Source organism: Euleptes europaea, chromosome 1 (genome assembly GCF_029931775.1).
Source record: "Euleptes europaea isolate rEulEur1 chromosome 1, rEulEur1.hap1, whole genome shotgun sequence".
Classification (NCBI taxonomy): domain Eukaryota; kingdom Metazoa; phylum Chordata; class Lepidosauria; order Squamata; family Sphaerodactylidae; genus Euleptes; species Euleptes europaea.
Window position 1 is genome coordinate 6,496,177 of NC_079312.1, and position 15,386 is coordinate 6,511,562.

The 15,386-nt window shown below is 43.1% G+C and overlaps 1 protein-coding gene across 1 annotated transcript; it reads right to left on the minus strand.

The window, feature by feature from the left end:
* Window positions 1–332: 332 nt before the first annotated feature.
* Window positions 333–14,916, minus strand: LOC130475918 (zinc finger protein 91-like). The gene is made up of 5 exons (XM_056847789.1): window positions 14,869–14,916; window positions 12,734–12,923; window positions 10,464–11,606; window positions 3,415–3,543; window positions 333–1,850 (listed from the first exon to the last, which is right to left on the minus strand). Exons 1-5 carry the CDS (start codon window positions 14,914–14,916, stop codon window positions 346–348), a joined length of 3,015 nt encoding a protein of 1,004 aa, XP_056703767.1. The 3' UTR covers window positions 333–345.
* Window positions 14,917–15,386: the final 470 nt, after the last annotated feature.

The following is a 15,386-nucleotide window of genomic DNA, read 5'->3' on the forward strand; positions in this document are numbered from 1 at the left end:
ACCAAGTCCTTTTAGAAAATGGGAGGGGCTAGGTGGGGCTATTGCTCAGCAGTGCCTCTGACTGGCTGTGCAGATGAAAAGGCATCCTATTAAATGGAGCTCCTGCCTGAAGTGCTGAAGAAGTACTATTAGAGTTATATATAACCTTGCTCCCTGACATTCTGTGGTCAGTTCTGCCTCCTGTGACAGCCGTTTTGTGATTGTGCCCACTGTCCTGTGTTAGAATTCCAAAGGTGCCCACAGTCTCAAAAAGGTTGGGGACCCCTGGTCTAGACAACTTACTTGAGTGAATGTTGTATTAATTCTTAATTTACAGACAAGAGCTCCCCCCGAGTCAGAATATACCTATTGTTTTTCCCGAGTGTGAATAACTGCATGTCTTGTAAGGTTTGAGTACTGACTGAAACAAAATCCACATTCCTGGCATCTAAATGGCTTCTCCCCTGTATGAACTCGTTGGTGTATAATAAGGTTTGAGTTGTGGCTGAAGCAACTTCGACATTCCGGGCACTGATACGGTTTCTTCTTGATTTGTGTCTGACTGAAGCCTTTTTTACATTCCCCTGTCTGAACATCTTTATGTCTCTTTAGACTTCTATTGTGGCAGAAGCTTTTCCCACAATCCAGGCATTTAAAGGGTTTCACCTCTTTGTGGATTCTTTGATGGTTAGTAAGCCTTTTGCTTAGGCTAAAGCTCCTTCCACATTCCAAGCATTTATATGGTTTTTCTCCTGTGTGGAATATTTGATGTTTAATGAGATTTGCATTCCGTGTAAACCTTTTCCCACATTCTGAACATCCATATATTTTCTCCCCTGTGTGCATCCTTTGATGGGTGGTAAGGCTTGAGTTCTGACTAAAGCTCTTTCCACATTCTGAACATTTATATGGTTTTTCACCTGTGTGGGTTCTTTGATGCATAATGAGATTTTTACTCTGCATAAAACCCTTTCCGCATTCCAGACAGGTGTATGGTTTCTCACCTGTGTGGGTTCTTTGATGTCCAATGAGGTTTGTGCTCTGCATAAAGCTCTTTCCACATTCTAAACACTTATATGGTTTTTCACTTGTATGGATTCTTTGATGCCTAGTGAGGTTTGTTCTGTGCATGAAACACTTTCCACATTCTAAACATTTATATGGTTTCTCACCCATGTGGCTTCTGTGATGTACAATGAGGTTTGCACTCTGTCTGAAACCCTTTCTAGACTTGAGGGACTGACATGGCCACTCCCTCATGTGAATTCTTTGATGTCTAATAAGACCTGATCTTTCAAGAAACCTCTTTCCACACTCCAAACATTTATATGGTTTCTCTCCTGTGTGGGTTCTTTGATGCATATTAAGGCTTGACTTCATACAAAAGCTCTTTCCACATTCCAGACATTTATATGGTTTCTCTCCTGTGTGGATTCTTTGATGCACAATGAGGTAGGTACTGTAAGCAAACTTCTTTCCACATTCAAAACATTTGTATCGTTTCTCTCCTGTGTGGGTCCTTTGATGTACAATAAGAGCTGAACTTTGACTGAATCTCTTTCCACACTGCAAGCAGTCATACGGTTTCTCCCCTGTGTGGATATTCCAATGCACTTTAAGGGTTGATATACTAGCAAAGGTTTTCCCACAGGTAGAGCATTCAATCCTTTTCTTTCCTTCCTGAATTGTTTCATAGTAATCACCACTGTGATAACCAACAGATTTACCTCTTCCTTGACCCATTAGGCTTTCCTCCTTGTTTTGTGGGATATCCTGATTCTCAATGTTCTCTTTCACCTCTACATTTGTCTCACTTTCCTCCAATACCTGATGTGTTTCATTTTCACTCCGTGTGTCCCAAATATTGTCTGCTGTAATAAAGAGAATCCTGGAGTGAATTCAAAGAAACTGAACATCAAATTAGAAAATGTTTGAAATGAAGCAATTCCAGTCCTATAGCAAATAACAGAATGCAAAAGGCGTGTCTGTCAGGATATACATTCAAAATTCGGTGGGGAGATGCTCCTGCTACCAATGAGACAACTGACTGAATGTCAATAACAACAAATCCAAAAGAGAATACTGGCTACCTGAAATGGTCACTAATTAGAAATCCTTTCCGTGATGAGAAGATGCTTCCACATTTGGCAACAAAGCCAGACAGAGTCTATCCTCTATCCTACTTTGCTCTGGAACTCAGAGAGGGAAAGTGGCATGGTACAGCCCGATCTTGTCTGATCTTGGAAGATAAACAGGGTCTGTACATGGATGGGAGACCACCAAGGAGGACTCTGCAGAGGAAAGCAATGGCAAGCCATCTCTGCTTCTCACTTGCCCTGAAAGCCGCTTGCTGGGGTCACCATGAAGTCAGTTGAAACTTGGCAGCACTTACATACACACGTGGCCTGGGCCTCTTTGGACCAATGTGAGGCCTGCTCAGATGTAACAGTGCTAGGAAAGATCCCTGCCCAAGCTGAAGGAAAGCCACTACCATTCTGTATAAACTACACTACCTGGACTACACTAGCTTTAATAATAATAATAAGAGTTGGTTTTTATATGCCAACTTTCTCTACCTTTTAAGGAGAATCAAACCGGTTTACAATCTCCTTCTCTTCCTCTCCCCACAACAGACATCTTGTGAGGTAGGTGGGGCTGAGATAGTTTGGGGAGAACTGTGACTAGCCCAAGATCACCCAGCTGGCTTCATATGCATGAGTGGGGAACCAAGCCAGGTTCACCAGATTAGAGTCCACCTCTCATGTGGAAGAGTGTGGAATCAAACCCAGTTCTCTGTATTAGAGTCCACCAATTTTAAACCACTACACCATTCTGGTTCTCTCATTGTAGGTCAACTTTGTATGTTAATTGGTTATCCCGAGGAGCTGAATATCTTCTTGCAATCGACAGAGCAGATGGTCAGTTATCCTGCTTCAACGGGCAATCCTTGCATGTTCAAATGAATCAGTGCTTCAAAAGGCAAAGGGGCTCCAGGAAAAGGATGTCTCACCCACATGTCCATGCCTGCATTCCAAAATCCTCTCAAGTCATTAAGCAGCTGCCCCACTCCCTCACATTTTGTGAGCCGCCAGTGCCATAGTCCATAGCCAACCCATTCCATTTCATTGTGCACTGGCTGGAAACCCTTGGCAGTGCTGCAAATTCTGCACTTTCCATGTGCCTTACTACTTGTACTGCTAATCTTTAAGGGATATGGGGAAGAAGTTGAAGGCCGTAACAAGAGCCTGTGGGATCAACCCTTTCAGCCTACTAAGGACGTTGCTTCCTAGCCCTAAATTGCATCTCTGACTGGAGTAGTGAAGGGGTGCTCTGGACTGGAAATCTCAGACCTTCTTCATTCCACTACAAAGATATGTATCTTGTTATGGTTCTGTTTCCCACAATTAGGATACAGTCATCTTGAAAAATACTCACTTTCAGGAACTGTAGTTTGGAAGAAAACATCTTTGGGCAGTCTTTCTGGAGAAGCCTCAAGAATTTCCCTGGGCTCAGGGCCTTCCTGTAGAAAGTTCTCCTCTTTGATTTCTGTCATGGTCCTTTCATCTGTAGGAGACAGAGAAAACTGTAATAACCCCCAAAACCTGAGCCCCCGTTTCCGCAAAAGCAGGAGATGCCAAAGAGAAGCAGAACAGAGGGAGAGACAGGAGAGCAAAGTATACAGAAACAAGATCAATGCTGAAAAAACATGTTTCATCTTATCCAATTTCTTCTGAGGAGAAGGAATTTTAAGGAGGAATCTACTGTGGTATTGCAGCAGAAAATTAATTCAAGGTACTTGTTTTAACTGCCCTGATCTAGATGCCCTAGGCTAGCCTGATCTCATCAGATGTCGGAAGGTAAACAGAGTCAGCTAGGGTTGCCAGGTCCCTCTTCGCCACCAACCTTACACAGCTTGGGAGATGGGTACTTAAAGATTCATTTGCTCCCATATAGCCCTGCCCAGGCACTGCGTTCACCATCACAGTCCCTTCTTTCTGCCCCACACCTTCAGAGGTGGGATTAGCGGCCATGAGAGGAGGGTGAGGGCCAGCATGGGGTAGTGGCTAAGAGCGGTGGACTCTAATCTGGAGAACCGGGTTTGTTTTCCCTGCTCCTCCACATGAAGCCTGCTCGGTGACCTTGGGCTAGTCACAGTTCTCTCAGAACACTCTCACCCCCCACCGACCTCACAGGGTACCTGTTGTGGGGGGAGGGGAGGTGATTTTAAGCTGCTTTGAGACTCCTTGAGGTAGAGAAAAGTGGGGTATAAAAACCAACTCTTCTTCTTCAGGTGTGGTCCCCAGGGTTGGAGCGCCTTCCCCAGTGGAAGAGAGTTTTATTTAGGACTATGTTTGACTGATTTAGATTTTATTTCTTGGCAGTCCTAATTGGAGTTTTTAAATTGTGACCGTTTATTTGTTTTTGTAACTGTTGTTTTATTTATATTGCTTTTATTGTGTTTTCTATAACCGTTTCATTGCTACTGATGAATGCAGAGCTATTATAAACTAAATTTTGCTGCCATTCATTTTTGCTACCTTTGCCACCCTCTCTTCAGTATGGTATGTCAAACTTGAGTTGGGTTGTTGCCTTAGACAGCTCATGGCATACATTTATTTTGTTTGAGTCCAGTAGCACCTTAAAGACTAACAAAAATATTTTCTGGTAGGGTATGAGCTTTTGTGAGCCACAGCTCACTTCTTCAGATACCCTGCCAGAAAATATTTTTGTTAGTCTTTAAGGTGCTACTGGACTCTTGCTATTTTCTACTATTGCAGACAGATTAACACGGTTTCCCACTGTGAATTATTTATTTTGTTTATTAGAAATCTTGCTCTTGAATTTTTATACTTTGTAACCCACTTACTGTTTGATTGAATTGTTGTTGTCCCCCCCCCCATATTTTGTAATCCACCTTGACTCTCAGTGAGAAAGGTGAACTACAAATGAAGTTAATAACAAAAACAACAACACAACAACAGCAGCAGGGGAAATAGTTTCAGAGGGTAGCTGCGTTGGTCTGCAGTAGGACAGCTAGATTTTATTCCAGTACCACCTTAGAGACCAACAAGATTTTCAGGTAGATCCCGATGGGTACCCATGTTAGCCTGTCTGTAGCAGTAGAAAAGAGCAAGAGTCCAGTAGCACCTTAAAGATTAACAAAATTTCTGGCTTGCGTGGGGCTGAAGAAGTGAGCTGTGACTCACGAAAGATCATACCTTGCCAGAAATTTTGTTAGTCTTTACAATTTTCAGGGTATGAGGTTTCAAGAGTCAAAGCTCCCTTAGTCAGATAGAAGAAATATTACCTAGTCATTAGGGAGACATTGCAAAATGCAAAAAATATATATGTGCATTTATTAAAGATAAAACCAAAACAACACGACACAGCGAGAGAGATGTCTGCAGAAGTCTTCATCAAGATCTATGTTTTAAAAACAGCCGGGTGGGGGCAGATGGTCCTTCAGGCCAAGAGGGTCTCAATCCCTCTTTGTTCTGGATGGGATTGTTCTCGGTGAACACACCTCCTTATGGGAGGGGGGCATCGCCCCCTTCTTTCTACCCTTTCCCCACAGGCAGGGGTCTCTTGTCCCTTCCTGGAGTCCAGCTGCCCACCCAGCTTCCAGCTACAAAAAAACGACTGTAGCAACCACCTTCAGAGAATGAGCAAATGCAAACCAGTGAAGGGGTTGTTTTTTTTATGGGGTGGGGGCTTCTCTTCCTTTCTACCCCCAGTCACTTATGGAGCAGCCTGCCTTTCCTCCTCTCCTTTTTCTCTGCCTGGGGTCTTGCACACACACCCCTCCCAATTCACCCCTTGCCCCCTCTGAACTCACCAGCTCCCTTGCAGCCTCTGAAGCATCAATCAGATGCTTTGGACTGGACTGGAAGAGAATCAGAATAAATGACTTTTTTGCAGCTGATCCCCCCCTCCTCTCCCTGAATGCCCAGCTAGGACTGCGGCTCGGTCTCTTTAACCCTTGGAGAGGATTGCAAAACTTCAGTTATTTGGGAAACAGGAGGGGGAAATGCCAATTATTTTCTTACCAAAACCTGGGATTTCCCAACCTTGTTCGCATAGTCAGTGAAGGGTCTCAGCATTTATGCTGATTTTACATCTCCAATAATAAAAGGAACATCGGAAGCATCATCTCAGCTAGGGTCGCCAGGCCCCAGGTAGGCTCTCTCCCAGCAGTACAACTTTTTTTTAAATAAAATTTTTATTATTTTCCAAAATTATTAATCAAAAAGTTTAACAATAACATATATAGAATAAAAAAATTTACTTCATTCTCCTGCTTCTCCCTCCGTCCTACAATAAACTTGTAAATCTCTTTTGCATAAATTTCTAATCCCGATATCATTGTTAATATTCATTAATCATTAATCACTTAGATATTATATTTTCTGTAACAAAACCAAGGAGAAAGGAAAAAGAAAAAGAATTAATTAATAACATCACACAAAAAGGAAAAAAAAAGAAATAAAAAAAGAAAGCAACATTAAATCTCCCTACTAAAAGATGGATTAGTATAGTAAAAAGCATATAATTATTTCTATTTCTCCCAGCAGTACAACTGATCTCCAAATTACAGAGCTCAGTTCCCCTGGAGAAAACAGCCGCTTTGCAGGGTGGACTCTGGCGTTGTACCCTGATGAGGTCCCTCCCCAAACCCTCCCCTCCTCAGGCTTTACCCCCAAAATCTCAACCCAGAGAGGGCAACCCTACTGCTACCACTCAAATTTTGTTGTGCAATGAAGGTATACCTGTTTTTACTGCATTGACTTTACCTTGTAATCCACTTTCTATATTGTTTACAACAGCATACCTGCTTTCCTTTGTTGTTCACAGTATTCCAATATTCTATAATCCTAGTCGTACTGCATTGTTCATTGGTTGTCTTATGAGAGCCAGTGTGGTGTAGTGGTTAAGAGCGGTGGGCTCTGATCTGGAGAACCGGGTTTGATTCCCCACTCCTCCACATGAACGGCGGAGGCTAATCCGGTGAACTGGATTTGTTTCCCCACTCCTACACATGAAGCCAGCTGGGTGACCTTGGGCTAGTCACACTCTCTCAGTCCCACCTGCCTCACAGGTGTCTGTTGTGGGGAGGGGAAGGGAAGGTGATTGTAAGCCAGTTTGATTCTTCCTTAAGTGGTAGAGAAAGTTGGCATATAAAAAACAACTCTTCTTCTTCTGATGATGATGTCTGACTGTACTGCTTAGATTAGTCTCAGAAAGAACAGCAGACTATAAATAATGTAAATAAATTCTCATTTATAGGAGAAAAGTGTGGCCAAATGCTGCTTTGGGAATTAACTTGGGGAACATCTCCAGAAATTAAGGGAATCAGGACATCCTTCTGCTATTTGCCCTAGAAGGCAGGAAGGTGCAAGCAGCACAGACAAAGAGGGTGGAACATATTCCGTCCTTTACAAAACAAAACTTCAAGGTGATACTCTAAGGGGAGCAGCAGCAGAAGATCTAGAGAAAGCAACTGTATGGAAAACATTGTTCGAGAAAAATATGGTCAAACACAACTTCTGGGGTTAGCCCACGGACTATGCAGACCAGAGACCCTATAAAATGCTACTGCAAATGCAGCAAGCTACGGGGCAATCAGGTGGGGTCCAGTTGATCATAACAGCTAAATCTCTATACCTTAGCCTTGACACATCTCGTTTACTGTAGAGTTCCTGGTGATTCCTAGAGTTACTTGGAAGTGACAATAGGTAGCTCCAGGAATCACCAGAAACTCTTATGGTAATCTTACTGTCATCACCAGAAATTCAATTATAATTTAGTTTGTTGTGGTTCCTAAAGCCAGCCTTTGACACTTCGGGGTAGCTCTACGAATCACCAGGAACTCTACAGTAAAAACTTCCGTAAGTTGATGAGGCCTTAGTTTTCTTTTTGATTTTTCTCCCCAGGATGATCATACACACCTAGTTTGGCCCCAGTTTCTGCCCGTCAACCAGGTGAGCATTGGCAGACAAGGTCTGCAATTACCTGGAGGTCTCCTGCCATAAGCAGGCAAACTTCAGGCCAGGTTGTTTTCATCTAAGCCCACCTCTACCACTAAGGAGTCGGCGTGCACTAATTCAAGGCTGGTAGTTTATGGTCTAACTTCTAGATAGGGTTGCCAGGTCCCTCTTCGCCACCTGTGGGAGATTTTTGGGGTGGAGCCTGAGGAGGTCGGGGTTTGGGGAGAGGGAAGGGACTTCAACGCCATAGAGCCCAATTGCCAACGTGGCCATTTTCTCCAGGAGAACTGATCTCTATCAGCTGGAGATTAGTTGTAATAGCAGGTCTCCAGCCGCTACCTGGAGGTTGGCAACCCTACTTCTAGATGGCCAGACTAGACATGACAGCATCCACAGGTCCAATGGCAGCATTTCAGAGCTGAACTCAGTCATTTTAAAACGTCTTGAGGGACCACCCCTAGTGTGTTGGGACCAGGGGATCTTGTTTCCCACTTCAAGTGCTGAAACAGCCATGGGGGAACGAGATTGCCTAGTTCTGCTGCACTGCAAGTCGGCACTTGAGCCATTTTAAAATAAACAAATTTAGCTCTAAAATGGTGTAGGTGTCCATGGCCCATAACGTCTAGTTTGGCTCTTCGTCTCCCCCTCTTCCTCTCACTGTGCACCCCCCCCCCATTGCTCTGACATTGCTTTTCCTAACATGGAGCGTCGCTCCATCTCTCCCAAAGCCCCTCCCCAGATCCCCTGGTTCTCCAGCTCCTGCCAGCAACCCTCCCCACATTTTTCCAGGTCTCTAGCATTAACTCTCCCACTTAAATGCCCAAGCCTCCTCCTTTCATTATCTTTTATTCCATTTTCTTCTTTCTTCTAGTCCTTCTAAACCCCGTCATCAGAGACATGCACACATCCAATCCAATCTTTATTAAAAAACAGTCATAGACCAGCACAGCTCTTCACAATTTACCATTAAAACCCTTAGTGTTACGCTCTACCATGACACATCCACACCACTCTCTCATGAACTAGCTGTGAGCAAGACATAACTGGGCATCTTAATTATGAAAGATTTTAATAATTGTTTGATAAGGACTTGCCAAAGGAGATACTTGGAGCATTTTTTTCAAAACAAAACTGGTCACATATTTTGATCACCAACTGCCTTTTAAAATTTCCTGTTCGTCTTCCCTTGAGTCTATTCATTCGTAGTTCATAAAGCTTAGCTTCTTTAGAACGGGGGTCTAACTCTTATAGGAAAATGACGCATCAGTCTGCAGTCTGTGTTTAGAAGGACTCAGGTCCCCACAGGTCCAGAGTTGGGGGTGCATGTGTGAATGGCCACATACATGTACCTCCCGCTGCCCCGATCCCTGGGTAAGAGGACAGAAAAATCTTTGTAGGGAAGGAATTACATAGTTTTGGTGCCACAGCCAAGAAGACCCTTCCTTCAAGTTGCCACCCATCTAGCCTCAGATGGCAGAGAACCCCAAGCAGAGTTCACAATGATCTGTAGTGAGCATGTAGGTTTCTAGGTGGTTGGCCCCAAGCTGAATAGCATCAAAACACTAGCACATTGAATTGGGATTTCCCCACAGTCCAGCAACTTATATGGTTTCACGTCTTTGTGGATTCTCTGAAAGTTAGTTAGTCTTTTGCTTGGACTAAACCTTCTTCTACATTCCAAACATTTACATTGTTTTTCCTCTGTGTACAGTAGCTGGCTGGGATTATCAGGATAAGGCTCCACCATAAAAATATCTCCCAGATGAACAGTTAGGGTCTCCCTCTGCACCCCATACTTCAATAGTTGAATGGTTAGGCCCTCTCTCCACAGCCCATACTTCTTTATCCTTCCAGGAGCCTCTCTTTCCAGTGCTGACTGGCATTCCATACAAGTGCGCAGAAAAGAAGGAAATTATGCAATTCATTTCCATCTGGTCTTATTGTGTTTAAATGGTGAGATAAATATTGTAACTTAAGCTGTGATATGATTAAGTCTGGAGACAACAGTTATATTTTAAGACAGCTGAAAGAAGCCAGGGAGAGTTGAAGTATACCATTCCAGATACTCTCGGTTCTCCCATCCATTCCCTCGAGCAGATATTTCATTTAAATACAAAAAGGACAACCTTTCACGCATACATTATCAAAATATATATTGTAGAACTCTACCAATAAAATATATGTATTCCTACAATGTTTTCAGTTTTTAGAGCTACCTCATTAACCCCTTATATGCCACTATGCTTTATTCATAGATAAGAGATTTCCCCAAGGCTGAGCAGATCTACTGTTTTTGCCTACTGTGAATAAGCACATGTCTCATAAGGTTTGAGTGTTGGCTGAAGCAAGATCCACATTCCTGGCATTTAAATGGCTTCTCCCCTGTGTGGATTAGCTGATGTCTAAGAAGGTTTGAGTTGTGACTGAAGCAACTTCTGCACTCCAGGCATTGATACGGTTTCTTCTTGTTTTGAGTCCTTGGATTGCTTTGGTTTTTACTTAAGCCTTTTCTACACTCTCCTGTCTGCGTATTTTTATGTCTCTTAAGACTTACACTGTGACTGAAGGTTTTCCCACAATCCAGGCATTTAAAGGGTTTCACCTCTTTGTGGATTCTTTGATGGTTCATAAGCCTTTCGCTCAAACTAAAGCTCCTTCCACATTCCAAGCATTTGTATGGTTTTTCCCCTTTGTGGAGTAGCTGATGTTTAATGAAGTTTGCATTCGTTGTGAACTTCTTCCCACATTCTGAACATTCGTATAATTTCTCTCCTGTGTGTATTCTTCGATGGATAGCAAGGCTTGAGGTCTGACTAAAGCTCTTTCCACATTCCAGACAGGTATACGGTTTTTCACCTGTGTGGGTACTTTGATGTCCAATGAGGTTCGTGCTAGCAATAAAGCTCTTTCCACATTCTAAACATTTATATGGTTTTTCGCCTGTATGAATTCTTGGCTGCTGGCTGCGGTTGAAGGTATTTCCAGGCTTGTGGAAATGATATGGTCGCTCCCTTGCATGAATTTTTTGATGTCTAACAAGACGTGATCTTACAATAAACCTCTTTCCACACTCCAAACATATATAGGGTTTTTCTCCTGTGTGGGTTCCTTGATGCACGGTAAGGTTTGACTTTGTACAAAACCTCTTTCCACATTCCAGACATTTATACGGTTTCTCTCCTGTGTGGATTCTTTGATGCACAATGAGGTATGCACTATATGCAAACTTCTTTCCACATTCAAAACATTTGTACCGCTTCTCCCCTGTGTGGGTTCTTTGATGCACCCTAAGAGCTGAGCTCTGACTGAATCTCTTTCCACACTGCAAGCAGTCATATGGTTTCTCCCCTGTGTGGATATTCCAGTGTGCTTTAAGGTTTGGTATACTAGCAAAGCTTTTCCCACAAGTAGAGCATTCAATCCTTTTCTTTCCTTCCTGTATAACTCCATGGTAGCTACCATTGTGATGAGCAATTGATTTACTGCGTCCTTTATACAGTTGGTTTTCCTCTTGGTTTTTTGGGACATTGTGATTCCTGAAGTTGTCTTTCACTTCTAGATTGATATCACTTTCCTCCAATACCTGACATGTTTTGTTTTCATTAGCTGTGTCCCACACATCTCCTGCTGAAACTGAGAACCCTGACAAAAATATAAAGAGAAACAGAAGATCAAATCAGAAAATGAGTCAAATGAAGCTATTCAAACTGCTGTGGATAATTATAGGGTTCAAATGGTACATCTGCGAGGACACCCCTTCAAAATTTGGTGGGGAGATGTTTCTGCCACCAATGAGACAACTGACTGAATGACAGTAACTAGAGATCCAAAAGAGAATACCAGCTTCCTAAAACAGTAACTAATAAAAAAACCCTTTCTCTGATGAAAAGATGTGAACAAGAAGGTATTGCCTCTCGTGGGACAGTGCCAGCCACCCTGCTCTGCTCAGCCCCTGCCATCCTCTTAAATGATGGGCTGCTTCTTCATCTTTCTGTGTTTCCCTCTGTTTGTCTCTCACCTTAGAGCTGGTGAGATTTGGCAAAAAATATAAAAGAAGAGTTAACTGATAAAATATTTTGTCAGTCTTCACTGGAGTCTTATTGTGTTTCCCTGGGCTATCTTTTTTTATACTTACATTAACCTCAAAACCTGTAGGTGGCCCAGTGTCTCTCTGGACCACTGAGACACCTACTCAGATGTAATAATGCTGGGAAAGATCCCTCCCCAAACCGAAGGAATGTCTCTGCTGTTCTGCACAAATGACACTGGCTAAATAGTCTAATTATGTAATTCATCAGAAGGAAGCCCTCCTTCATGAAAGCCCTCTTCCCACCTCCCCCTGCCTGTCTTGCAAAATCCTCTCACACGTTCTGAGCTACCAACTCCATAGTCCAGTACCAACTCATTCCATGCCATTTTTCACTGGTTGAGAAGTGCTGGAAACATTGGAAAATCTACACTTTAAACGTGCCTTTCCTCCTGTACTGTGAATCTTTATGGGATTGGGAGAGAAGTTGAAGCCTGTAAGAACAGCCCTTGGAAAATCAACCTTTCAGCCTATTAAGGGCACTACTTTAATTTATCTTGGTGGAGAAGTGAAGGGGTGCTCTGGGGACTGGAAGTCACTGATTTTATTCATTCCACTATCAAGATTTTTGTCTTGTTCTAGATACATTGTTCAATTTGCCAATAATTAGGATACTACACAACTGTACTTTTTCTTTCTTTCTCTGCTATATGAATATTTTCCCACCTAGAAAAATACTCACTTTCGTCAGCTATAGTTTCGAAGAAAATATCCTTGGACAATCTTCCAGGAGAAGCCTCAACAATTTCTATTGGCTCAGGGTCTTCCTGTGAGGATTTCTCATCTTTGATCTCTGTCATGATCCTTTCATCTGTGGAAGACTGTAAGAACCCCCAAAACCTCAGTTGCAGTCTCTTCGAAGGCAGGAGATGCTAAAGAGAAGCAGAAAAGTGGGAGAGACAGGGAAGCAAAGGATATAAAATCAAATCAGTGCTGAGAAAGCCCGTCACATGTTGTCACATCTAGTAATGGCCACAGGCATAGATGGCTTAAAAGGGGGATTAGACAGATTCATGGTTTATCAGTGGCTACTAGCCATGGTGACTAAAGGGAACCTCCATGTTCAGAGGCAGTCAATCTTTGAATACCAGTACCAGGAGGCAACATCAGGGGAGGCCTTGGCCTCTATGTCCTGTTGGCCACTGTGTGAGACAGGTTGCTGGACTAGATAGACCAAGGTTCTGATCCAGCAGGACTCTTCTTCTTATGCCCAATCTCTTTTGAAGGAATTCTCAGGTGGGATTTACTGTGGGGCTGGCCCGGAGGTTGGTTTGCAAACTCCAGATAGTCCCTAATGCAGCAGGAAGGTTAATTCAAGGTGCTGGTTTTGAACTATGAAACCTTATACAGCTTGATACCTGGATACTTATAGAACCACTTTCTGCATATAGTCCTGCCTGGGCACTGTGTTGATTATCATAGGCCCTCTATCGTGCACTCCCTCCCCACAGTCAGAGGGGGCACGAAGAATGTGGGACATTGGTTCTTTCCAGCCATGTCTGTCAACTTTGGAGTGCTGTCACCTTTCCCTATCAGGTAGAATGGATTTTGTTAGTCTTTGAAGTGTGACTTGCTTCTTGCTTAATTTTGCTGCAGCAGACTATCCAATAGCTAACCCAAAAGTGCTGCACTTTTTAATGACTCGTTGTCCATCCACCTGCATCCTCTTAAATTCTTTCCCCATCAACCCGCTGCTGCAAGAAAGCTGCTGCTTTTCTCCTTTCTGCAGTCCATCTAGCACCTACCACTGATCATGCTCCTGGAAGGACCTTTCACAGCGCATAGGAAACCCCAGTAATCCACATATGTCAACTTTTCCCCTAATGAACATCTAGCCTGATAAAGAACTCTGAGGTACTCAGAAACCTTGCTTAACTATTTTGAGGCAATCGAGAGGCTAATTTTTTAAAAAGCGGGGGCTGATTAAAAAAAAAAAGTGAGAACATCCCCACAGGTCATGGGCATTCTGATAGTTTTAGGTGGGCGGCTGTGTCTGCAGTGGAAGAGCAAAATCCAAGACCCATAGCACCTTAAAGACCAACAAGTGCCTTTTATGCATGGAGGTTTCCCTGCAGTCACCCCCCCACCAACTTCCTCGTGGCATCCTTTTGATTATGCACATATTTTCTGCCTTCAGAGGTTGCCTCCCTCTCCCTGCACTTTTAATTTGCAGCAGAAAAGGCATGCGTAACAAAAGGAAGCCCCGAAGCAGACAGCGGGAGTGACTGCAGCGGGGTGGGGGTGGTGACTGCCTAAAAGGCCAAGATTTCCAGGGTATGAGCTTTTGAAAGTCGAAACAGTCAGATACTGAGTGAGCGCGACTAACTATGAAAACTAAACTAAAACTGAACTAAAAAAAGCCACATAAAATCTTTTATTAAATGACACAACCCAGCATGCATGGGGGAGGGGGTGGCTCAGTGGTAAAGCATCTGCTTGGCATGCAGAAGGTCCCAGGTTCAATCCCCGGCATCTCCAGTTAAAGGGACTAGGCAAGTAGGTGATGTGAAAGACCTCCGCCTGGGACCCCGGAGAGCCGCTGCCGGTCTGAGCAGACAATACTGACTTTGATGGGGCAACGAGGGTCTGATTCAGTATAAGACAGCTTCATTTGTTCATGTGTTCATGACTCCAAAAGTAAATGGGAGAAAATGAGAAAAGGGTGGAAAACCCCAGTAATTATACATTTTAAAAGTCCAATGGAGGTGGGTAACCCATGGAGGAGTAACTCATAGCAAGACTTTTGTTCCCTCCTTGGGCTCTATGTCTCCTTAGGACTAAAAACATTGTATTCCATCATACATATTCATGACTTACAGGCTGAGTATCCCTTCTCTGAACTGCTTCGGACCAGAAGCATTCCATATTTCGGACATTTCTGTATTTGGAAATATTTTGGAATTTTTACGTATACATAATATCTTGGGGCTGGGACCCAAGTCTAAACCCAAAATTCGTTTATGTTTTATATGTACTCTATACACATAGCCTGAATGTAATTTTAAACAATATTTTAAATAATTATCTGTACATTGAACCATCAGTGGCACTGCTGAGCGCCTGTGAGTAATGCCAGCGTCCCGGCTCAAAAGGTTTGGTTTTCGGATCAGTCCGGATATTGGATGTCCGGATAAGGAATACTCGACCTATACTTGATTGCCTGATGTTATCATATTTTGTGATCTGCTTAGTGATTGCCAGAAAGTTGTTTTTTTTTAATCATACTTGTAATTTTAGTTTCTAGTTATCTCTGAGCAAAAGACAGTGGTAAATGCATTGGCCCTTACCAAAGTCCCCAAACAAAAAAAAGCCACGGGAACTCTTGCTAAAAGAGG

What these genes read in the sequence shown, in the direction of transcription:
- LOC130475918 (XM_056847789.1), bottom strand. Translation starts at nt 14,916, where the DNA reads ATGGAATGCTTCTGGTCCGAAGCAGTTCAGAGAAGGGATACTCAGCCT. An exon ending in AGAGAAGGGATACTCAGCCT is followed by an intron (nt 12,924 to 14,868) that starts GTAAGTCATGAA and finishes GCTTCTCTTTAG; the next exon opens with CATCTCCTGCCTTCGAAGAG. An exon ending in CCAAACTACAGTTCCTGAAA is followed by an intron (nt 1,851 to 3,414) that starts GTGAGTATTTTT and finishes TCTTTATTACAG; the next exon opens with CAGACAATATTTGGGACACA.